This window comes from Hemiscyllium ocellatum, chromosome 25 (genome assembly GCF_020745735.1).
Source record: "Hemiscyllium ocellatum isolate sHemOce1 chromosome 25, sHemOce1.pat.X.cur, whole genome shotgun sequence".
NCBI lineage: Eukaryota > Metazoa > Chordata > Chondrichthyes > Orectolobiformes > Hemiscylliidae > Hemiscyllium > Hemiscyllium ocellatum.
This window is the reverse complement of record NC_083425.1, coordinates 55667443-55693333: the sequence shown is the minus strand read 5'-3', so window position 1 is coordinate 55693333 and position 25891 is coordinate 55667443. Positions and strand designations below refer to the sequence as shown.

The following is a 25891-nucleotide window of genomic DNA, read 5'->3' as shown; positions in this document are numbered from 1 at the left end:
CCATTATGCCAATTCAGATTTATTTAGATTCATATTGAGATTCTGATGCAGTTTCAGATTCAAATTGGTTCATATTTAAACTATTTATATAAATGATATCGAATCAAGAGGATGAAGGTAAGGTTGCTAAATTTGCAAATGAAACAAGATAGGCAGAAAAGTAAATTGTGAAGAGAACATAAGAAAGCTACAAAAGTGGATGAAGATCTGGCAAGTGGAGAAAATTTGGAAAATTGAAGAAAATATGAAACTGTTAATTTTGGCAGGAACAATGAAGTATATTTGTCTAAATGGTGAGTGATTGTGGAGCTCTCAGGAGCAAAAGGATCTGTTATCCATAAATTGCAAACTTTAATATGCCGATAGTAATTAGAAAAGCTAACAGAATGTTAATGTTTATTGTAAGGAAAATTTAATATGAAAGGAAGAAAGCTATATTTCAGTTAATAGACCACATCTGGAGTACTGTGTCTTCTTAATAAACAAAGGATGGCAATGTGTTGAAATCAGTCTAGAGAAGGTTTACTAATCTAATACTTCAAATGAGTAGACTTGTCATCTGAGGAAAGATTGGAACAGGCTGGACTTATAGGATGAAGGACGGGAGAAAATTGTGACTGTAGGAGCTGCTCGTTTTTTGAGGTTTCTTCAGTGTTGGAATGGATTCCCTCTTTTTTTGGGGAGCATTATGTTTTATAAGCTGTGCATTGTCTTTGAACTTTGGAGAAAGAAAATCAAAAACAAGGTACTTTAAAACGAGAGGGAGCAGGGACCAGGTGGGAGGTGAAAAAAAATCAATGAATCTGCACAGCAGGCTGACCAGCCAGTGACCTTTCACAGCTGACTGCCTGTGCTGTTACTTTCAAGTATCACTGGACATCTGAGTTAGATCCAAGAAAACTAAAGGAATAACGAAATTCACAGTTCACCTTGGAGAAACTCACTATCAGGAGCTCATAACAGCAGGGAACAGCTAAGTGGTATTCCTGATGAAGGGCTTTTGCCCAAAACGTCGGATTTTCCTGCTCCTCGGATGCTGCCTGAACTGTTGTGCTTTTCCAGCACCACTCTACTCCAGAATCTGGTTTACAGCATCTGCAGTCATTGTTTTTACCTAAGTGGTTTATTAAGTCCAATCATACTCTGTTCGTTTGTAAATCGATAATAGTAAGTAGGGCAATTCTTTTCATATTTTTATTGAGATCTGTCTCTAGCTGAAACTGTTTTTTAAAATATAAAACATAGATACCAAGTTACCCTTGAGCAGTGTTTTTAGAGCAGTAAGCTGTGTCTTTAGATAGTTAAGGTGCAAAGATGGTCTTTAGTAGAATGTTGTTGTGGGAGATTTGGGAGAATTTCAATGTCACTGATGGTTATGTCTGCAGGAAGTGTGTTTAGTTGTTTAGTAACCTCACATTTATCCACATTATGTTGCATTGCCAAACATTTGCCGACTCAGCCAGTCTGTTCAAGTCACCCTGCAGCCTCTTCGCATCCTCCTCACAGCACACACTGCTTAGCGTCATTATGACCTGGTTTATAAGTCAGAGTTCTAAATTGGAGGAAGGTTGATTTTGATGGTATTCAGCAAGAACTTTCAGAAGTTGACTTGCAGCAGATATTCACAAGTGAAAACTGGAAATTTGGAAGCCTTCAAAAGTGAGATGACGGGAGTCCAGGGACAATATGTCCTGTTTAGCTAAAGGGCAAGGCAGGTAGATGTAGGGAATGCTGGATGACTAGAGAAATTGAGGTTTTGATCAAGAGTAAGAAGGGAACATACGCCAGGTACAGACACAGGAATCAAGTGAATCCCTGGAGTATACTTAAAAGAACTGAAAAAGTGTTGCTAGAAAAGCACAGCAGGTCCAGCAGCATCCAAGGAGCAGGTGAATCGACGTTTCAGGCATGAGCCCTTCTTCAGGACTTCATAGGGCCCTTCTTCAGGCTCATGCCCAAAATGTTGATTCTCCTGCTCCTTGGATGCTGCCTGACCTGCTGCGCTTTTCCAGCAACACTTTTTCAGCTCTATCTCCAGCATCTGCAGTCCTCACTTTCTCCTATACTTAAAAGAAAACTCACGAAGTCAAAAAGAGATAAAGAGACAGCTTTGGCAAATAGTTTCTACGAATACATTAAGGACAAAAGAATAACTGGGGACAGAATTGGGCCCCTTAATGATCAGCAAGATCACCTATGTGTGTAACCGCAGGAGATGGGGGAGGTACCAACTGAGTATTTCGCATTAGTGTTTACCATGGAGAAGGATTTGGAAGCTAGAGAACTTGGGGAAATAAATAGTGATAACTTGAAAAGTGTTCATATTACACAGGAGACGTGCTCGACATCGTCAAACACATAAAGGTGGATAAATCCCTGGGACTGGATCAGGTGTACCCTAGAACTTTGGGGGGAGCTGGGAAGTGATTGCTGGGCCTTTTTCTATCATTGATAGTCACAGATGAGATGCTGAAAGACTGGAGGTTGGCTAACATGGTGCCACTATCTAAGAAAGATGGTAAGGAAAAGCCAGGGAACTATATACCACTGAGCCTGACATCTGTGGTGTGCAAGTTGTTGCAGAGGATTCTGAGGGACAGGATTAACATGTATTTGGAAAGGACTGATTCGGGATAGTCACATGGCTGTGTGCTTGGGAAATCATGACTCACTAACTTCATTGAAGTTTTTGAAGTGACAAATAGGATTGATGATGGCAGAGCGATGGGCGTTGTCTATGTGGACTTCAGTAAGGCGTTCAACAAGGTTCCACATGGTAGATTGATTAACAAAGTTAGATCACATTGAGTACAGGAAGAACTAGTCATTGGATACAAAACTGGCTAGAAGATAGGAGGTAGAGGGTGGTGATGGCAGGTTGATTTTCAGACTGGAGGCTTGTGACTAGCGGTGTGCCTCAGGGATTGATGCTAGGTCCACTGCTTTTTGTCAATTATATAAATGATTTGGATGTGAATATCAGAGGCATGGTTTGTAAATTTTCAGATGACACCAACATTGGAGGTGTGCCGAAGGTTACCTCAGAGTACAATGGAACCTTAATCAGACGGGCCAATGGGCTGAGGAGTGGCAAATGGAGTTTAATCTAGGTAAATGTGAGGTGCTACATTTTGATATGGCAAATCAGGGCAGAACTTACACACTTAATGGTAAAGTCCTGGTGAGTGTTGCTGAACAAAGGATTTTGGAGTGCAGATTCATAATTCCTTGAAAGTGGAGTCGCAGATAAACAGGGTGGTGAAAAAGGTGTTTGATACACTTGCTTTTATTGATCAGTGCATTGAGTATAGGAGTTGGAAGGTCATGTTGCAGCTGTACAAGACATTGGTTCGGCCACTTTTGGAATACTGTGTTCAATTCTGGTTGCCCTGCTATGGGAAGGATATCGTTAAACTTGAAAGGTTTCAGGAATTTATAAGAATGTTGCCAGAGTTGGAGGGTTTGCATTATAGGAAGAGACTGAATAGGCTGGGTCTATTCTTCCTGGAGCATCGGAGGCTGAGGGTTGACCTTATAAAGATTTATAAAAATATGAGGGGCATGGATAGCATGAATAGTCAAGGTCTTTTCCCAGGGTAGAGTCCAAAACGAGCAGGAGTAGATTTAAGGTGAGAGGTGAAAGATTTAAAAGGGACCTTACGGGCTACTTTTTCACACAGCAGGTGGTGCATGTTTGAAATGAACTGCCAGAGAAGTGGTGCAGGTTGGTACAGTTACAACATTTAAAGGGCATCAGGTTGGGTATATGAATCAGAAGAGTTTTAGAAGGATATAGGTCAAATGCTGGCAAATGAGGTTAATTTCAGATATCTAGCAGGCATGGACGAGTTGGAGGGAAGGACCTGTTTCCATGCTGTATGTCTCTATGACTCTATCTGCTGGAGTTTAGAAGAGTTTTGAAGAAGTGACTTGATTGAAACTGAGGGGCCCTGATAGGGTATTTGTGGAAAGGATGCTTCCTCTCACAGGAGAATCTCAAGCCAGGGCTCATTGTTTCAAAATGTTTTAAAGCATAAAATCCTGCTTTGTTGTATATTTAAGACAGAGATAAGGAGAATTTCTTGTTGGAAGGGCATGTTTATCAGAAGTTTAAGCCAGAAGGTAATGTTCTGGTTCAATTGATTCCTCAAAATGTGGAGATAGCAAAGTCCTTGAATATTTGAAGGCAGAGGTAAATACATTCCTGATAAGCCAGAAAGGTTATTTGGGTAGGTATAAATGGAGTTATAGAGGTCTACGGAGCAGAGAAAGGTCATTTGCCCCATCAAGTCTGTGCTAGTAAAAAACAAACATCTAACTATTCTAATCCCAATTTCCAGCGCTTGGGCCATATACCTTGGCATCACAAGTGTGTGTCTAAAGACATACAGAGTTATAGAGTCATCCAGTACAGAAAGTGACCTTTACAGAAACAAACCAGTCCATGCCGAACATAATCCCAAACTGAACTAGTCCCACCTGCCTGCTCCTGGCCCATATCTCTCCAGACCTTTCCTATTCATGTATCCATCCAAATGTCTTTTAAACATTGTAACTGTACCTGCATCTACTACTTCCTCAGGAAGTTCATTCCTGTTATGAGAATTTATCTCTACCACCCTTACAAGCAGTAAGTTCTAGATTCTCACCACCCTCTAAGTGAAAACATTTTTCCTCACATCCCCTCTAACCTTCCTTCCCCTTCCCTTAGATCTATGTCCTCAGTCATTAATTCCTCCATCAAGAGGGAAGGTTTCTCTTTGCCCACTCTCTCTATGCCCTCATAATATTTTACATCTCAATCATGTCCCCTCTCAATCTCCTCCTCTCCAAGCAAAACAACCTCAGTCTGTCTAATGTCTCTTCATAACTGAAACTCTCCAGCTCTGGCAACATCCAGGTAAATCTCCTCTGCACCCTCTCCAGTGCAATCACATCCCTTCTAAAATGTAGATTCCAGAACTACACACAATACTGTAACTGTAGCCTAACCAACTTTTTACATACTTTTCCCATCATAACCTCCCTGTGGCTAATGGAGGCAAACATCCCATATACCTTCGTAACCACTTTATCCATTGTCCTGATACCTTAAGTGACCAGTGGGCATGCACATCAAGGTCCTCTATTCTATGGTGCTTCCCAGGGTCCCACTATTTATCATGAATTCCACTGCTTCGTTTATCCTGCTCAACTGCATCACCTTATGTACTTTCTATCCTAATGTATAAAATAGTATTAGTTTGGAATTAAATACTCAATTTACAGAAATGCCCTGTAATTCTGGACCTTGAATTCAAATCTACCCTGTGATATGATTATGTGAAAACTGTTAACTTTTAAAAAGAGATTCAAACAGTTATTAGCTGTAAGAAGGACGCAGCAAGGTTTAATGATGTAAAATGTTTTCCATGGCAATTGACTAAAAATGCATGATTGACCAAAGGCTATTTTCTTTTCAACAAAGAAATCAAAATTGCTGGTAAAACTCAGCAGGTCTGACAGCATCTGTGGAGAGAAAGCAGAGTTAATGTTTCAAGTCTGGTGGCTCTTCAACATAATTTCTGTCAGCAACTTATAATTTAACTATATAAACTCTCATTCCTTTGTATAGCTCCCATATATTGCACTCCCTGTAGATTGACAGCCCTTTTAAGGACTTTCTTCACTTAACATTTTTTATTTACTACAAATAAATAGGCTCTAACTATGGATAAATAATCATTAATGATATTTAATTATCATCAAATAACTCCACTAGTGTAAACATCCCCCTTACACACACAGACAGGAAAATGACATGGATATTATGGATGATGGCAAAAACCAGGAAAACAGTTCAGTAGTCAAAGAATCTGCTCAGATGGCTCTTGCGTTGGTCAAAGCTCTGCTTCTCAGTCTTTCTTCTCTGGATGTTGACACTGGTTTGCAAGAGATTGGTTCACACTGATAAAAGATCTCTGACATGCCAATTTAAAGTCACAAGTTACACCAACTGCTGAAGGAAGAATAAACTAGTTTTCTTCAGGCTTATAATGGGTTTTACTGCAGAGAATGGAGAACTCCTGAGCTGTGGAGGTTTGATGATTTCTCTTTATCTTGCTCACATCCCTCAGTTCCAGCTCATCTGCAAACTATACTTCAATTACTGCTTGAATAAGCAGATGTATAAACAGCATTTATAATGAGTGTTCAGGTTATTTGCTTTCAAAAACTCCAGTAATCTTTCAACAATACTTGATTTTAAAACAGTTCTTTTCCAATTTCAGTCCATTATTTAAAATATAGAAAACTAAAAAGACAGGGTCTTTATGAGAGGTTGTTTCCCCTTGTGGGAAGTTGGGGACCAGAGGGTATAATCTTAGAGCAATGAATCATAAATATTTCAGGAAAGTGGAGCTGAAAATTATTGGATCTGCTTAAAAGCTCATTGAATGGCATAGCAGATTCGATGGGCCAAGTGGCTTACTTTCACTCATGCTTTTATGGCATTCCCAATAGTAGTGTGAAAAATAATAATCCTCTATTCAGATAGAACTGTTAAATAGCTAGATTTGATTCCAATAGCCTTTCATTTTAGAACAGTCTACAGCATAGTTATTTAGATCCCAATATCCCCTTCTGGGATTTTGGGAGACTCAAGGTCTGCACATGATAAGCTCAGAGATTGCTGCCACTGTCTTCAAGCATACATTTGTCACTTTTTCTCCCCTGCAAAACAACTGTTCTCTCACAAACTTCTTGCAGAATACATAAGTACCCCTTCATGTAGCCTCGATTCAAAACTACTCCCGAAAATATATTAATCTTACCAACCTCAAAAACAAACACCCTCCCCATCACTCCCTTGCCAATGACAGATTTCTAGCATCAACCCCAAAACCCAGTGAAAATGGAAAAGGTTTTGGCTGACATTATGCGCAACTTATTCTGTGCCCACCCTTTGCTTGACAGTTTGATGGATAGAGAGAAATGCAGGAATTGTAAATGGACCTACTTCAATCTGCTAAAGTGACATTAATTTTGCCAACATTAAAACTTCTGTACATTTGGTGCTGGTTAGCTGGCTATATGTTATAGGACATCAGACAAAGGCCCAGTGAAGGAAGTTGTTGCTTGTGAAGAACTTTAGCTTGTGTTCTAACCTTCAATTAATCCAAGACTTATTCAATTGATTCCTGTTTTCCTCCCCAGAAAGCCGGTCTCCTGGGATCCCAGACACTCCGACTCGCCTCGTGTTCTCTGCCCTTGGAGCAACCTCGTTGAAAGTCAGCTGGCAGAAACCTCAATGTGACCGTGAGATCCGAGGCTATCGAGTCACATACCAGCCTCTTCTGGGAGGTCAGTGCTGTCTCTCTGAACTTCATGAACCACAGCCGTCACTGAGAGTTCCACGCCTCACCAATTCCTCTCAATATCTGAACTTGTTCCCTCACAGTTTGATGGGTAGCCTAAGAATTTCTCCAGTTGCAGTTAGTGACTGTTGAACAAAGGTTATCTGTGTTTCCTCCTCCACTGATGTTGCCAGGCTTGCTGTTTCTTTTCTGCTTGTGTTTCAGATTAATTGTTACGTTGGCAGAGGCAGACAAATTTATGGCAGCACGTTGACCCAGTGGTTAGCACTGCTGCCTCACAGTGCCAGGGACATGGGTTCAATTCCCACCTTGGGCAACTGTCTGTGTGGAATTTGCAAATTCTCCCCGTGTCTGCATGGGTTTCCTCCGGGTGCTCCAGTTTCCTCCCACAGTCCAAAGATGTGCATTTTAGGTGAATTGGCCCTGCTAAATTGCCCATAGTGTTAGATGCAGGGCTAAGTGTAGGGGAATGGGTCTGGGTGGGTTGCTCTTCGGAGGCCAAGATGAAATTGAGGCCAAGATGAGATCAGCTACGATCATATCAAAATGCGAAGCGGTCTCGAGGGGCTGAATTGCTTATTATGTCGTTAGGAATGGCAGAGCAGGCTTGAGGGGCCAAGTGGTCTAAGTCTGCTCCTTTTTCATTTGGTTATATTGACTGAAGCTAGGCAAAATGAAATCCATGAAGGCAAAGTATTTTGCACAAACAGGAGCTGACAGAAGTTAGGGAAACTTACATCTTGTATAACAGACTATCCTACTGAGAAGGTACTATACCCGCTGAGAAGGAATATGAGAAGAGGGAAGGTAATTGTTATTGAAATCTGACTCTGGTCTAACCACAAAATGATTAAGTTGAATTTTAATCAGTATCTCATGATTTTCCAGGTGAGACGAAAATAATTGACATCTCAAACCCCGAAGAGAACTCCATTATCATCAATGATCTTCTACCCAACTACTCCTACATGTTCAAGGTCATGGCTTTGAGTGATAAGGGCTGGGGTCCAGAGCGAGAAGGCGTCATCACCATTGAATCAAAGGTGGACCCGTTAAGTCCTCTGAGCCCAGTTCCAGGTAATTGTTGGACTGAAAAGCTTGAGATCTTGCGCTGGACATATTCTGTATGTTGCTACTAGTTAGAAATGAAGCATTAAAAAATATTACTATGGATAAGGAGTTCAGTCTGGGATCTTGGAATATTGCCTGTTTTGTTGTGAAGGAGTTAATTCCATGAGAAAAGCCAAGTGATGATTTTGGATACCTAATTGACTGGAGTGTAATCTCCTAAAATAACTTACAGTCTTACACTGTATGACAAAGTTGACTGAATTCAAGATATTTAAGTCAGCAACGATTGGGAAAAAGCTATTTAAAAATGGATATTTATCTTTATTTATCCCTTGACCAACACAATTACAGTTTTGCTATCTGTGGGACCTTACAGTGCATATATTTCTATATGTCTGCAACAAAATTTGCACTTACAGAGCACATCTATATGGTAAAATATCACAATCTGCTTCATTAAGATCTGACACCATGCTACAGAGGGAGATATTAGGACAGATGCCCAGAGCATCTTAAAGAAGGAAAAAGACACAGAGAAATGGAGAGGTTTTGAGTGTCAATTAAGTGGGTACTGTGTGACACTGGCAGCTGAAGACCTGGCACCACCAACAGTGCAGCAATTTAAATTGAGCTGTAACATGTCAGAATTGGAGAATTACAGAAATGTCAACAGATTGGAAGAATGAAGGAGGTTACAAACCTAGATGGAGGCAAGGCTGTGGTGGGATTTGAGAATGAGAATTTTCACATTGAAGTACTGTAGAACCAGGAGCTAATGAAGCCCAACAAGTGCAAGCTGATGGGTTTGACACAAAGATTATGGATTGCTGACTTTTGTACATGTATTAGTTTCTCGTGGATGGAAGATGGGAAGCTGGCCATGGGAACACTAGGATGGCTAATCTCTAGAATTTCACCAGTAGATGAGTTGAGGCAGGACAGTCTAATGCTGTTATAGATATGGAGATACGTAGGTGACAGCTAGTCTCTATATAAAATGATCAAAGCTGTGAATAGTCTAACTTAGGTTTAGAAAATTGACGAGAGATGGCTAAGGTGTTATTCAGGGAATAGAATTTGTGGTAGGGGCTATAGATAATGGTTACAGTCTTACCAATACCTAGTGAAAGATGTCTTGTTCATTAGTGTTAATGACTGGTAGACAGCTCAAGAAGCTTGAGGATGAATAATTTACAATGTATATCAAAGTCACATACTGACAACTACATAGAGATTACAACCATTGACTACACTTCTATTGTTTTTAATTAGTGATAAATTATTTTGAAGCATTCTGAGGTTAGGAAAGTTGCTATATCAATATAAGTCTTTCAAACCCATTGTTTAATGTTCAAAAGATCCAAACCCTATCTAAGAATCATGTCAGCGACCCTAATTTCGTGGATAGTGCTCAAGAAGTTTGAAATGGTGAGTAATGGTTCATCTCGGCCTTCTGTGAAAATCCTGAATATCACAAATGTCACTCTTCAGCCAATTTGATTCACTCTACATGATCAAGAACAGCTGGACACACTGCATATTGCAAAGACTATGAACCCTGTCAATATTCCAGCAATACTTGTGCTCCAGAACAGCTGTTTCCCAGTCAAGGTGTTCCAATACAGCTACAATCCTGGTGTCTATCCAACAATGTGGAAAATCACCCAGATATGTCCTGTCCCAAATCCAAAACCAGCCAATTACTCTCCCATTAGATAACTCTCAATCACCAGTAAAATGACAAAAAGATTCATCAATTGTGCTATCAAGTTGCAGTTGCTTAACAATAATCTGTTCACTGATGTCCAGTTTGGCTTCCACAAAGGCCACTCAGCTCCTAACCTCATTACAGCCTTGGTTCAAGTCTGGACAAAAAGCTGAATTCCAGAACTAAGGTGAGAGTAGACTGCCCTTGATATCAAAATTGCATTTGACTAAGTATTGCGTTAAGGAGCCCTATCAAACTGCAATCAATGGGAGTCTGCGGAAAAGCTCTCTGTTGATTGGAGTCCTAGGTGCAACTATCTTCAGCTGCTTCATCACCTACCCTCCATCATAAGGTCAAAAGTGAGGACGTACACTATTGATTACATAATACTCATTGGTTAGGCCACAGATGAAATAGTACGTGCAGTTCTGGTTACCACTCTGTTGGAAGGACTTATTTACACTGGAGAGGATGCAGAGGAGATTCACCAGGATTTTGCTTGGGATAGAAATCTCAATTATGAGGAGAGACTGGGTAGGCTGGGTTTGTTTTCCTTGGAGTAGAACAAGTTGGGGGGGGGGGGTTATCTGATTGAAGTTACAAAGGTATGAATGTTGAAGACAAGGCAGATCATGAGAATCTTTTCTCAGTGGCACAAGTGTCTAAGACCTGAGGATATAAGTTTAAAGTGAGGAGTAAGAGGTTTAAAGAAGATCTGAGAAAACATTTTCACTCAGAAGATGGTAGAAATATGGAACATGCTGTTTGAGAGGGTGATGGAGGCAGATACTCTCCCAACATGTAAGAAATATATGGTTGAGCACTTAAAATGCTAGGGCACTGTAGCGTATGCACAAAGTCCAGGTAAATGGGATTAATATTGTTTGGTGTTGAGAGTGTGGTGCTGGAAAAGCACAGCAGGTCAGGCACCATTTGAGGAGCAGGAGAATCGACATTTTGGGCATAAGCCCTTCAACAGGAATGAGGCTTGTGGGCCGGGGGGGGCTGAGAGATAATTGGGAGGAGGTTGGGGCTGGGGGGAAGGGTAGCTGAGAATGCTGGTAGCTGGTGGAGAAGGTGATAGGTTGGAGAGGAAGGCAGAGTGGATAGATGAGAAAGACAATGGACAGGTCAGCAGGGCAGTGCTGAGTTGGAGGCTTGAGACTGGGATAATGGGGGGAAGGGGAAATGAGGAAACTAGTAAAATCCACATCAATCCCATGTGGTTGCAGGGTCCCAAGATGGAAGATGCAGCGTTCTTCGTCCAGTCGTCGGGTAGTGAGAGTTTGGCGATGGTGGTAGCCTGCAAGTCCTTGGTGGAGTAGGAGGGGGAATTAAAATGTTCAGCCACAGACTGGTGGGGTTGGTTGGTGCGGATGTCCCAGAGATGTTTGCTGAAATGATTTGCAAGTTGGTGTCCTGTATCCCCAATGTAGAGGAGCCACATCAGGTGCAATGGATACAGGAGATGACATTTGTGGAAGTACAGGTAAATTTCGGTTGGATGTGGAAGAATCCTTTGGGGCCTTGGACAGAGGTGAGGGGGGAGGTGTGGGTGCAGGTTTTGCACTTCTTGCGATGGCAGGGGAAGGTGCCGGGGGTGGGGGGTGGGCCGGTGGGGGGCATGGATCTGACAAGGGAGTTGTGGAGGGAAAGGTCTCTATGAACTGCTGAAGGTGGGGAAGGAAATATATCCCTAGTGGTGGGGTCTGTTTGTAAGTGGCAGAAGTGACGGAGGATGATGTGATGTATACGGAGGTTGGTGAAGTGGAAGGTGAAGACCGGAGGGGGAGGGGGTTCTGTCCTTGTTGAAGACAAAACACCTTAATATTTTTTGGTGTTTGTTGGTTGGCATAGACATTATGCGCTGAAGGGCCTGTTTCGATGTACTATGATTCTATGACCATTCACAGCAGGTTTTGGGCTGAAAAGTGGCAAGTGACATTTGTGCCACACAAAACTAGATGATGACTATATCTAACAAGAGAGAATGTAACCATCATCCCTTGATATCCATTGGCATTACCATTACTGAAACTGCACTATCAACATCTATTGACAAAGTATTCAACTGGACTCACCATATAAATACTGGTGTCACAAAAGAAGGTTTGAGGCTAGGAAATCTCATCTCCTGTCCATCATCTACACGGCACAAGTCACGAGTGTGATAGAAAATTCCACACTTGCCTGGATGAATACAGTTCCAATCACATCGAAGAAGCTTGACATCATTCAGGACAAAGCAACCCGCTTGATTGGCACTACATACACAAATATTCACTCTGTCTATCATCAAAGCTCAATAACAGCATGTGCATTATCTACAAGATACTCTGCAGAAATTCACCAAGGCTCCTTAGCAGAATCTGCTAAACCCAAAGCAACTTTCATGTAGATGAACAAGTGCAGCACATATATGGGAACTACCACTTGCAAATTTTCTTCCAAACTACTCATCCTGACTTGGAAATATATTGCTATTTCTTCAGTATCAGTGGGTCAATTTTCTAATGGCTTAGTTCATTTACCTACAGCAATTCAAGAAGGCAGCTCACCACCACTTTCTTAAAGGCAACTTGGACAGCAGGTTCAATTCAGTTGGGTGACTGTTTGTATGGAGTTTGCACGTTCTCCCCATATCTGCGTAGGTTTCCTCCTGGTGCTCCAGTTTCCTTCCACAGTCCAAAGAAGTGCAGGTTAGGCGGATTGGCCATGCTAAATTGTCCACAGCGTGCAGGGATGTGTAGGCTGAGTGGATTAGCAATGGGAAATGCAGGGATACATGGATAGGATCGGAGCAAGGATGGACAACACAGTCATCTGGGTGGGATGCTTTTCAGAGGGTCGGTATGAACTTGACAGGCCAAATGGCCTGCTTTCATACTGGAGGGATTCAATGAACTAGGGAAGCACAATAAATTCCGACTGAGCAATTGTGCCTGTATGACCTAATGAACAAAAAGAAAAAAGCGGTTTGAAAGACATTTTTCCAAATGGAAATTTTTATTCCTGCTTATAGCTTTGAAGTTCCATGAATAAGTTAGCCAGGGGACAATGTAAAAATGTCTTCCATCTCCCTTTGATTTTTCTCTGCTGAAGGCATCCACTTCTTGCCCAGGTCAGGTTGCACAGTCACTGCAGCCTAGAGGTTGAGAATTGGCACTTTGTTTCACAGCTAAATATGATCTTGTCATCAGTCATTACCTACTCATGTTCCAGGCAAACAGAGTCATTGGACAGAGGTTAGAATAGAAAATTCTGGTCTGTGTTGGAGATGAGAACAGATTATCATCTGTAATGACTGTGTTGTCCATCCTTGCTGAGGTGACTCAGGATAGACCAAGAGTTGAACCAGGGACCAAATAGGCCTGTGTGACTCACTTCATTCAGCATTCAGAGCTGGCGGCCTTGTGTAAAGTGTTTTGATTTTCAGGCAGTGGTTGTTAATAATAATTATTGCTGATTGGATGGTGAGTGTAGTCCAATACTGTTGGAGAAATTGAAACATCCTAAACCCCCTGTTCTTTGTTCCACAGGCTCTCCTTTCACACTGAGTACACCAAGTGCTCCAGGGCCCCTTGTCTTTACAGCCATTAACTCTGAACTGCTCAAACTAAGCTGGGAAAAACCCCGCAAACCAAATGGAGACATCATGGGCTACCTTGTAACTTGTGAACCACTGGATGGACATGGTAAGCACCAAAGCGATTAACCATTTCTCCCCACAGCAAGTTACAAGTTACTAATGGCAGAATCCTCACCTCTAAGTCTGTAAAGTTGCAATCTCAAGATCCATTGCAGAGATGTTAGCACACTATCCAGATGCTTACTGTGAGGGTGTAGTACTATCGGAGGTGCCATGTTCAAATCATAAATTAAAATTAAGCCCTGCCTGTCTTCGCATATGAATGTTGTTACGATTCACTGAGGTAGTACACATGATCAGGTGTCATTATTCCTGGAGTCATCACAAAATTTAAGGATTTTGAAAAGTACACTATTCACTAATTAACCAGTCTTTCAGACCCAGGTTGCCAGAAAGCATGGACCAGGTTTCTATGCTTAACAAAAGTCACTATTTCTTACAAATATAGAGACTCCAGCCTTAAGTAAATAATAATGAACAGTCAGCATATAACTCCACTGATTAAAAATCTACACCCTACCCCCCACCCCCATTATCTCCCTCCTTCCACACACAGAGACTGATAAAACAGATACAAAGGTGTAATGAGCAAAGAGGAAAACTGGGCAAGTAGTTCAATGGCAAGATTAGAATGGTGCTGGAAAAGCACAGCAGGTCAGGCAGCATCCGAGGAGCAGGAAAATCAGTTTTTTGGGAAAAAGCCCCTCATCAGGAATCAATGGCGAAGTAGTTCAGTGGTTCAGCTTTGGGTAACTGGCTCATACTCATGAAAGGTATCTGACTTATTAATCATAACTTATGATAATTGATGAAAGAAAAATAATGGTTTTCTTGGGCTTAACTTGATTTTTATTGCAGAGAACAGAGACAGCTCCTATGCCTGCAGAGATCTGATGATTTTTCGATATCCTATTAACAGTACAAACTGTTCTGCTTCTTGGGAACCAATCACATAGTTGTTGGCAGGCACAAGGCCTTTGCCATCAACGAGTGGATTTGTGCTACAGGACAGGCTGAGACTGGAGTGTCGGAGGCTGAGAGGTGACCTTATGGAGGTTTATTAAAAAATCAGGGGCATGGATAGGGTGAACAGTCACGAACATTTCCCCAGGATGGGGGAGTCCAAAACTAGAGGGCATAGACTTAAGGTGCAAGAAGAAAGATTTAAAAGGGACCTAAGGGGCATTTTTGTTTACACAGAGGGTGGTGGTATGGAACAAGGTGCAAGAGAAAGTGGTGCAGGGCTGGTAAAATAACAACATTTAAAAAGCACCTGGACAGGTACATGAATAGGAAGAGTTTAGAGGGATATGGGCCAAATGCTGGCAAATGGGACCGGATTAATTTAGGTTATCTGGTCAACATGGACAAGTTGGACCAAAGGGTCTGTTTCTCTGCTGTACAACTCTATGGCTATGACTCATAAGTGGTCAAATGAGCCATGTGTTGCCAAATGAATCACGATTTGTACATGCACACACAAATATACTGACATGCCTCTCACCCTGGCTCCAACTCAGCTGCTACTCTCATCCCACTGCTGCTTCAACCAGCAGCAAAAAGTATTTACAATTGGTGTCAGCTTTTCAAAACTGCAGTAATCTTTTAACAACCAGTTTTTTTTAAGAGTCAAGAGTGTGGTGCTGGAAAATCATAGCAGATCAGGCAGCATCTGAGGAGCAGGAAATCGACATTTTGGGCATAAGCCCTTCATCAGGAATTCAGGCTGAGGCCCAAAACGTCGATTCTCCTGCTCCTCGGATGCTGCCTGATCTGCAGTGCCTTTCCAGCACCACACTCCCGACTCTCATCTCCAGTATCTGTTGTCCTCACTTTCTCCTGTTCCTATTTCAGTAAACACTCAGAAATAAACAAAAAAAAGTCCGGTAGCCCTATTCATAGTAAAGCAGGGAGTTCCAATGACCAGTGCTCAACAGTTCTGTTGGACTTTATTAACAAACAATGAGTTGTTCCACTAACTCAAATATTAACAGTGACTAAATTTCATTGCAAATGAAATTAGCTGAGGATAGCAGGAGATTGAACCCAGAAGCCTTTAATATGAGCAGTGTCGCTTACCCCCTACTTGATTGAACTTCAGGTCCAGGCCAAAGCCTCTGCTTCTCACACAGCTACAAGAGACACTATATAAATACTCCAAAGGATTTCACTGCAAATGAAGATCAGTCAAGTAGGGGTTAAGAGACAATGCTCATATTAAAGGCTTCTAGGTTCAATCTCCTGCTATCCTCAGGTAATATGGACACACACTGTATTGAACAAGGTTGTTTCGTCAAAGGTTGAACCGCGCCAGAGCATTCTCAGAGGGTTGTCAATGGGCTTACCTTTTAGCTGTGCTTCACTAGCTGAAATGCGTTACCTATCCACCCTCTTTCATTGAGCAGTTTGTATAAAAGTTTGAATACATTTACGAACAGCTTCTTCCTCATTGTTCTTAGACTTTTGAACTGACCTGTCAAATAATAATTCTGATCACGTTCTCTGCACCTTCTCTGTAGTCTGTAACACTGTTCTGCTACCCCAATGCACTTTGTGTAGCATGTAAAACAAAATTTTTCACTGTTTCTTGGTACATGGGACAACAATAAGTCAAACTCAAACGCATGACAGAAGGTCTGGAAATTATGTCAATCCAAATATGCCTAACATAATGTGGGCAGGGTCCCTGACAGTCTGTTAACTGTTAAATTTTGCCACCTCTAACAATAGCTTTGAAACAAACCGGGAAGGACATGTCCTCCCAATGTGAAGGGCTCCTGTGGTATCAGCTCCTTGGGACATTGTCGGCAGGAAAATGCTTGGTAATGGCAGATCACTGGCTGACAGAAATAGGATCCAAGCTGGGATTGTGGCAAGGACACCCAAAAAAAATTTCTTTCATTATATTTAAATATAGTTACCTTTATAAAAAGGGACTGCTGGGATAATTTCAAACTATTTTTCCGGATGAGTCACAATTCACAACCTCAGAGCACAAGCACCAGCCTTTGCCATCAAAATTGAATGCCCTTCCCTGACCTTGCCACCCTCAAAGGCACCAGTAGTGAAGAGCTTGGACACACATTTGCAATATGCCTCTCCCATTTATACTCAATTGCAGTTAAGTTCAGCAGCTTCGTACTGGCTTGATGAATAGGATGAAAGTTCTACATAGCAACAGTAGGATGTGATTTATCTCATCAAATCTGCTCCAGCATTCTGTTAAATCATGGCGGAGCTATATCGTAAGTCCACCAATTGTTTTTGCTCCAATCCTTCAATATTTAACTCATCAAAACTCTCACTCCTCCAAGCACTGACACTTTTTTAGAACAGTGAATTCCGGGTGTCCAATATTTTGTGTGAAGAAGTGCTTTAGGGTTTCATTCATAATAGTCTAATTCTAATTTAAGATTAAGCCTCTTGTTCAGAAGCACTCCCTGCAGAGGAAACAGCTTCTCTTGTCCTACCCTATTTAATGCCTTGATCATTTTAAACACCTCTATTTGGTGACCTCTCAACTTTGCAAACTCCTTGGAGTATGCAACTCAAATTTAGGTAAATTGTCTTCGTGCTTTTGTGTTCTAGTATAATTTTAGTGAATCTATGTTATGTCCCCTCAAAGCAAGTGAAGTTACCAGAGGGGTGAATGCAATACTCCAGTTGTGGTGTATAACTAAAGTACAATCTCCTCTCCTTTGCCCCCAGTTCTCTCTGGTTGAAGGACTGCATTTCATTAGCCTATGCGATTGGTTTTTGTATGTGTCCATCAGCTTTTAATGATTTATGAATATAAACCTTTAAACATGTCTGCTGTCCTGTTGTCCATTACCTTGCCATTCAGAAAATATTCCAAAGTAGGAAAGAAAGTAGATGACCTCACATTTCTCATAAGGAACTCTGTTTGCCATAGTTTTGCCTGCTCACTTAATCTGTCTGTATCCCTTGATGATATTCTGCTCTCAGGTACACAACATGTTGTTCAAACTAACAGCACCGCGAGCAAATAAATATACAAATACCTATTCCTTCATCCAAGTCATTAATAAATATAGTGGAAAGCTGATTCTTAGCATAAATTCCTGGGGAACATCACTGCCAGTTAGAGTCTGCACTCTTTACCCTCCACTCTATTTCCCACCATTTTCCAATCTATGTTACAAGGTGACCTCTTTTAAAATCTTTTCCTGTCGGCATCACTCTCTATAATGTTTAGTGTGGTTCTGTGGTTATTATTCTCTTTTGATCGACCTCCCTATCCTCTATACTTCCCCCCACCCACCCTTCACAATCACGGTGCAATATGTATCACTTAAGACTGTGGTCAGCAAAAATACCTCATTCAACTTTGTCCATACTGTATCTCGATTCCTTTTGTAGGTGAGATCAAGACTTATCAAGTGGAGGGTGATGATGCAGAGATGACACTGATGGTACCTCACCTCAGTGAAAATGTTCCATATAAGTTCAAAGTTCAAGCAAAAACAACCCAAGGTTATGGTCCAGAGCGTGAAGGCATCATTACTATCGAGTCACAAGATGGAGGTAGGAGTCAACTCCATAAGAAAGAATCAGTCATTACCAACGAACAGATCATATATTACTGTATCTCACACACTGAAATATTCCTGGTGCATCTGAGTCTGTTAATCACTGACTTAAGCAGTTGAGCCCTTGTGCAGCCAATTGATTTGAATTGTGATCAAGATTAGAGTGGTGCTGGAAAAGCACAGCAGATCAGGCTGCATCCGAGGAGCAGGAAAATCAACGTTTCAGGGAGGAGCCCTTCATCAGGAATGAGGCTGGAAGCCTTGGGGGAGGGGTGGAGAGATAAATGGGAGTGGGTGGGGCTGGGGAGAAGGCAGCTGAGAGTGCAATAGGTAGATGGAGGAAGGGGTAAAGGTGATGGGTCAGAGAGGAGGGTGGAGTGGATAGGTGGGAAGGAAGATTGACAGATGGGACAGATCATGAGGATGGTGCTGAGCTGCAAGTTTGGAACTGGGGTAAGATTGTGGGAGACGAAATGAGGAAACTGGTGAAGCCCACATTGATACTTTGGGGTTGAAGGGTTCTGAGGCAGAAGAAGAGGCGTTCTTCCTCCAGGCATCGGGTGGTGAGGGAACGGCGGTGGAGGAGGCCCAGGATCTGCATGTCCTTGGCAGAGTGGGAGGGGGAGTTAAAATGTTCGGCCACGTGGCAGTGAAGTTGATTGGTGCAGGTGTCCCAGGGATGTTCCCTGAAGTGCTCTTCAAGAAGGCGTCCAGTCTCCCCAATGTAAAGGAGACCACATCGGGAGCAACAAATACAATAAATGACATTTGTGGAAGTGCAGGTGAAATGTGATCAGTCAATTGATTGATCTAGCTATTACCAATCTACTTTCCTTTCTAACTTTGTTTTTTCCAACCTACTTTCTTTTATTCATGCAAATGGCTACAATGATAGATGGACAATGTAATATTTTAATTTTTGATAATACTGAACCTGTAAAGGTAATATTTAAAAATTAGATTGTAAAATGGGGAAAACTATTTCACCAAAGAACATTGAAACGATCAGGTGAACACAACGTAGTAGGCAGTTTTTGTATTGTCAGGAATAATTGGAGAGATTGAGGGATATTATGAGATGGAACCTGGTAAGGATCAGCTGAGAATCTTTCTCAATATATAAAAGTGATTTGTGAAGTAGACATCAAAGATATTGATGGATTGCAGTGGTCTTTTCTTGTTCCAAGTTGTTAAAACTATGCTTTGACTTTTACTTCCTAGCAAACTTTACTGACTACAATAAACAGATGGTAACAAGGCAAGAGGGGTACATGATACCTGGGAATATGAGCACACAGACCACTCTATTGCAATCCACCATCGACCCCATGTTCTCAGGTACGTCTTGACAGCATTTACTTTTTTTACCCGAGCATTTTCAAAACCAAGTCCTCTCCTAGCCTATGAATAAAAGCATTCGTTCTGCTGCAGTACCCAATCTCTGTTACCTATATTCCATCTGCTTCAGGTCTCAGCCTGGTACTGAGATGGAAATGATACTGAGCCAGAGGTTTTACCTAACCAGAGTGGTACTGAGCTAGGAGTGGTATCAAGCAAGGGGTTGTACCTGCCGGGAATGGTACTGAGCCAGGTGGTACCCTGCCGGGCGTGACACCGAGCCAGGGGTTGTACCTTGTGGGGATGGTACCAAGCTGACAGTACATCAGACAGAGTAGCATTATGCTCTCTTCTGGCTCAGCCACTACTGACATTGAAGGTCATCAGCTTTGCAATGAAGCCCTAATTAACTGGTTTGGTTCCAGAGGGAATGACCGTCACGACACAACGAATGGAAGGTGCGACATCAATCACTCAACAGATAACTCGAACGATGATGAGTGGAACAGTCACCAAACAGATGGAAAGGAAGTTCTACGAGGCTTGATCAATGGACTAGCTTCTGCAAAGTCCTGCTCTCTGTACAGACTGCTGCAGATTCTTTCTGATGAACACACCAATGAGTGATCTCTGAAGCCCTGATCTCTGGCTGCCTCTAAGCTTGTCAGTACCTGCATTAAGAGACCTGCTGGATAGTTGTGATGGATGCTTGCTCCCATTTGTTCATTAGGCTTGGTCACTTGGCATTGTTACATAGTGCTGTAATGTTTTCTAGCGTGTTTGTGGTGAGCTTTGATTAAGAAAGACTCTGCATTCACCATATCATGAAATCTGTCCAAATTTTAAACTGCCTCTAAATTTTACTTCCCTCTCAATCCAATTACCATGAATCCAGGCCTTGCCTTGAAACAGACAAGGACACAGGAGATTCTTGTGTGCATACTTCACTCTTTCTGCAGTTATTTGGTGCTTGTTATCACAAACAGAAACCTCCCTTAGCCACTGCACCACTTGTTTTACACTTTGGGTCACATTACTTCATTCGTATTTATTTTTTCTTTCAGATATAAGCAACTAATCCTTGTAGAATGTACAGATAACTTCAAAAGTGTATTTGATTCAAGTTGTGAAGAGTAATTTACTCTGTGGGTGTGAGCAATTATCTGGGGTCTATACGTTTTATAGTGAAATTCATCAACAGGTGTGAGTAATTTCTTGTGTTCTCTGAATGTAACTCAGTCTTCCTTAATTATGTCACTTCTTCCACATCCCCATCAGCACCTCAACCTGCCCTGCATTGTTTTCCTGCTGTTTTCATTTTAATAACTTAATCCCGTCAAGCATTGTTGACTCTCACGTTTCAGGTACTGAATTCCCACTAGTGTAAAAGACCCCATAACTCTCAGAATCCACAATGATGACTGGATTCGTTCCATTTAGCAGGAACATCTCAATACTGTGGAGACATTTGTCCTATGCAATTGGATTCACTGAGAGCTAGTGAGATTTGGATTTAAGAAATGTAAAAAGACAAACACAGAAAATAGGAGCAGGAGTAGGCTCTTTGGCCTGTCAAGCCTGCTCTACCATTTATTGTAATAATGGCTGATCATTTCAACTCAACAGTCATTCCTGCTTTTTCCTTAAATTCTTTGATCCCCTTAGCCATCAGTGCTTATTAAAATTCCTTCTTGAAACAATATGTTTTGGTCTTGGCTGCTTTCTGTGGTGGTGAATTCCACAGGAATGTAGGTATTTACACAGAATGAGCTGCATACATGGCAATTCAGCTTCTTGGGTGGCACAGTAGTTAGCACTGCTGCCTCACAGCGCCAGAGACCTGGGTTGAGTCCCTGCCTCAAGCAACTGTCTGTGTGGAGTTTGCACATTCTCCCTGTGTCTGCGTGGGTTTCCTCCCACAGTCCAAAGATGTGCAGGTAGGTGAATTGGCCATGCTAAACTGCCTGTAGTATTAGGTGAAGGGGTAAATGTAGGGGAATGGGTCTGGGTGGGTTACTCTTCGGAGGGTCGGTATGGACTTGTTGGGCCGAAGTTCTTGCTTCCACACTGTAAGTAATCTCATCTAAAAAAAAAATCTAATCTTGACCCAAAAAGCCAAATACCTCTTCTTATTTATCACCTGTCTACTGAGGTATTGAACTGCAACATATGTTTCTTATATCCTCCATACTGGATAGAAACATAGCAAATCTCCTGCACTGCCTTCCAACTACTCGTCATTTTTTTATATTCTGCAACCAAAATGCTATAGTATCTCCTAAAAAGCTTACATTTTAGATACTAAATATGTATGTATATTGTAATTTTACTGGGTTGTATTTTTGGAACTTTCATACAGTATGGTATGCAAGCCAAATGCCATAGATTTGGGTTCCACATTGTTGGAGCAGGCAATAGAAATCTTCAGCTGCAAAGATTAATTTTGAGAAGATTGTGTTGTACAGAACCTGACAGATCTAAGTGTAATTCTCAGCCTAACCTCAGCTCGAACAGCTACATTGGGAGTTACAACCTGCAGTAAGGACAAGGGGAAATCAGCCATGGATCCTGTTGCAGACAGAGATCCTGGACAAGGGTGAGGTCAGGATCAGGCAGAAGACTACACAGTTGGCTCGAAGTGTCAGCCACCACTGGGTCTTTTCCCCAAACAAGAGTCAGCACTGTCAGAACAGAGGTGACACAAAATTCAATAGAAATTGAGCAGCAGCTATGTCCAGAATGGAAATGGCCTTAGATTGTTATCATGTGGCTTATCCCACCCTGTAAACACTGCTTTTGGGTTTTTGTACTTGTAATAAAATGCTTCTTCTGCATTTATATAACCATGTAGATGGGCCTTTATTGTCTTTGTCCCAATAATGCACACAATTTAGTTTTAAAACTAGATCATATCAATCCAACAGATCCAAACAGAATACTAGAGGCAAGCTTTTCATGCTCTGTGGAACATTTTCAAAATGGCAAATGTATACTTTCTAGAAGCTCAAAGTGTGCATTTTGTTAAAACAAGATAAGCACAGAAACAGAAGCTTCTATTAGAATTCAGCCCTGTGTGTTAGCTCTCGAGTAAAAGTATTCCTGATGAAGGGCTTATGCTCGAAACGTCGAATTCTCTATTCCTGAGATGCTGCCTAACCTGCTGTGCTTTGACCAGCAACACATTTGCAGCTGTGTGTTAGCTCTGCCATTCTCAGAAGGTTAAAGGAATATTTCTGTTAATTCTCTACGGTCAGTCCATTGAGTTTATTACATGGCCATACATGTGTGTACCAGAAAGGGGCTGCTGCTTATGTGTGGCCTGTTTGCTCCCCGCACAGCCCAGAGTGGACAATGTAGCTAAGCAGCTCAGAAGATAAGCTGTTTGTAGAATTTGACATTCTCGAGATAGGGAGCAGTCATGACCTAGAAGAGATTTGAAAACAAGGCTGGGAATTGAGGCATTGCTTATGTGGGATCCAATGTGGGTCAATAAGTACAGGGTGATGAGACATGGTGCAATTTAGGAAATATATGCCTTCATGATGGTGCGAATAAGTGATTAGAAAGCCATCTTAGGATCAAATAGGACACAAAGTTATGAGCAGTTAGATTCAGCTCAGTTGGCAGGAAAAGAGGTAGAAACAGTGTCTACAGAATGCAGTTTGAACTGGGACTAAAGATAATCGTTTCAAACTTTCCAGCATTTAATTGGTGAAAATTTCTGCTCAATAAATGCCAAATGGCTGACCCATCAAAAAAGAATCAAGAGTTATAGAGCTGGATATTGTCAATGTTGTTATGATGCTGGGTTTTCAGATCATATAACCAAGAGGTGCCATGTGAATGAGAAGAAAGAAGCAACCAAGGATAGATCCTTGGGAACACCATGGATGTAGGAGTAGGAACAACAGTCAATGGAGATGATTTTCTGGTTGATTAGATTGATGAGACCAAGTGAGTGCCATCTGGCCCAGCTGGATGACAGTGAAGCAGGTAGGTGTGAATATCCATGTCAAAGCTGCAGACAGTCTGAGGAGGAGGAGGGTTAGTTTGCAACAGGCAGACATAGACCATAGAATATTACAGCATAGTACAGTCCCTTCAGCCCTCACTGTTGCACCATCCTGTGAAACCAAACTAAAGTCCATCTAACCCACACTATTCCATTATCATTCAAACTTAATGCTTCATGTCATTTGTGACTGGTACAAATCTGATTGGAGGGATACCAACACTGGGCACTGATTTAGGAGGTGGTATTCTTGGACTTTGGAGAGGGAAGGAAGGTAGCAGTAATTTATAAGCACAGTGCTTTATGGAAAGTGGCAAATAATATCTGAAGGGGGGAAATATTAACAATATCAACTAACATGGAAACACGGAGGAAAGCTGGATGGTCAACATTTCAGTGGCACAGGGTCAAAAGGCAGTGTCTTGTGGACAAGGTTAATAGTCAAGAGAGCAAGTGACTAACATTGAGGTTCTGTACACAAGATCTAAAATGATATATGTGAGATATATACAAGGTAAATGGTGGAATGGAACATACTTAGCTTAGTAGTGACTTGAAATTCTGCAGTGTGTTTCCAGGTCTCCAGGGAAACATGCAGCATGAAGAGTGGTTGCCAATTCCCAGACAAACTGTCGTCTTGGGAGTATTCTTAGATTGATCAACAAGATAATTCCCTTGGTACCAAATTTATGGAGCAACTCCTCAATTTGCCAGGTTTCAGTATTGTTCTAATCCAGCCTTGGCATATAAGATTCTATTTTCTAGAAGCAGACAGTACAGAAGAGACCCCTTATCCCATCAAGTCTGTACTCAAAATATAGTACACACAAAATATAGTACTCACAAAATATAGTTGTGAGGTTTCCCACCTCAACTATCCTCCCAGGTGGTTCATTCTGGACCTCCGCCAGTGTCTGGGTGAAAACGTTTGTCCTCAAATCCCCTCTGAACTTCCCATCTTTTACTTTAAAATTATGTCCCTTGATATTGACCATTCAACTATGGAGAACAGCTACTTTCTATTTACCTTGTCCATACCGTTCATGACTTTATATATCTCAATCAGGTTCCCCTCAATCTTCACTCCACCAAAAAACACACAACCCAAGCTTAGCCAACTTTTTATAGCTAAATGCTCCATTCCAGGCAATGTGCTGGTGAATCTGGCCAGAACAGGTCAGAAGAAGGATCACTAAACCCAAAATGTTCCTCTCCACAGCTGCTGCCAGACTTGTTGAATTTTTCCTAGAAATTTCTGTTTTTGTTTCTGGTTTCCAATATCCAGTTTCATTTCTTTTTCTGGTGAATTTTGTTTGCACCCGTTTCGATGCAATCACATCTTTCCTATCGTGTGGTGACCAAAACTGCACACAGTACTCCAGCTACGGCTTAAACTAAGTTCTGTACAAATCCAAAATAACATACTTGCTCTTATAATCTATGCCAAGACTGCCAAGGCAAACATCTCACGTGCCTTCTTAACTCCTTAACCTGTCCTACCACCTTCAGTGATCTGTAGACAAGCACCCCAAGATGTCTCTATTCCTCTGAGCTTCCTGGTGTCTTGCCATTCATTCAGTGCTCTCTTATCTTATTGCTTCTTGTAAACTGTATCAATTCACACTTACCAGTGTTAAGTTTCATGTGCCATTGATCTGCCCATCTGCCCACTTAGTTTGTATTCTCCTGTAACTCAAGACATTCCTTCCATCCGTCTGCCAATTTTTGTTACATCCACAAACTTATCATCCCTTCCACATTCTCATATCCATGTTTTATGAATATCACGAACAATAAAGGGACCCATTATTGATCCCTGTGGTACACCACTGCACATTCATTTTGCTAACTACCCTGGATCCCAGGAGCTTTTACCTTCTTTTTCAATTTCCCACGTGGGAAACATCTTGCTGAAATCCATGGAAACTACATCAACTGCAATATCTTCATCCAAACATTTGACAACCTCGTCGAAAAATTCCACTAGATTTGTTAGTCATGACTTCCCTCTGACAAAGCCATATTGTCTATTCCTGATCAAAGCCTCTCTAAATTTAGATTATTTTGCTCCTTCACTGCTTTCTCAATGAGTTTCTCTCCCACTGATGTAGTGGTCTGTAGTTCCCTGGTCTATCTCTACCACCCTTCTTGGAAAGTGGAGCCATATTAGCTGACCTCTGGCCTGTAGCCAGAGACAATGTAAAAATT

At 41.6% G+C, this 25891-nt stretch overlaps 1 protein-coding gene across 3 annotated transcripts in view; it reads left to right on the top strand.

The window, feature by feature from the left end:
• The window catches only part of itgb4 (integrin, beta 4), a 133297-nt gene extending 110783 nt beyond the window's left edge, over window positions 1-22514 (top strand). For all 3 annotated transcript variants that reach the window (XM_060844379.1, XM_060844380.1, XM_060844381.1), the window contains 6 exons: window positions 7195-7341; window positions 8244-8432; window positions 13674-13829; window positions 18164-18328; window positions 19555-19671; window positions 20097-22514. In XM_060844379.1, coding sequence (XP_060700362.1) covers window positions 7195-7341; window positions 8244-8432; window positions 13674-13829; window positions 18164-18328; window positions 19555-19671; window positions 20097-20218 — 896 coding nt within the window. In that variant the 3' untranslated portion in view covers window positions 20219-22514. The remainder of the gene's footprint in view (window positions 1-7194; window positions 7342-8243; window positions 8433-13673; window positions 13830-18163; window positions 18329-19554; window positions 19672-20096) is intronic.
• The last annotated feature ends 3377 nt before the right edge of the window (window positions 22515-25891 follow it).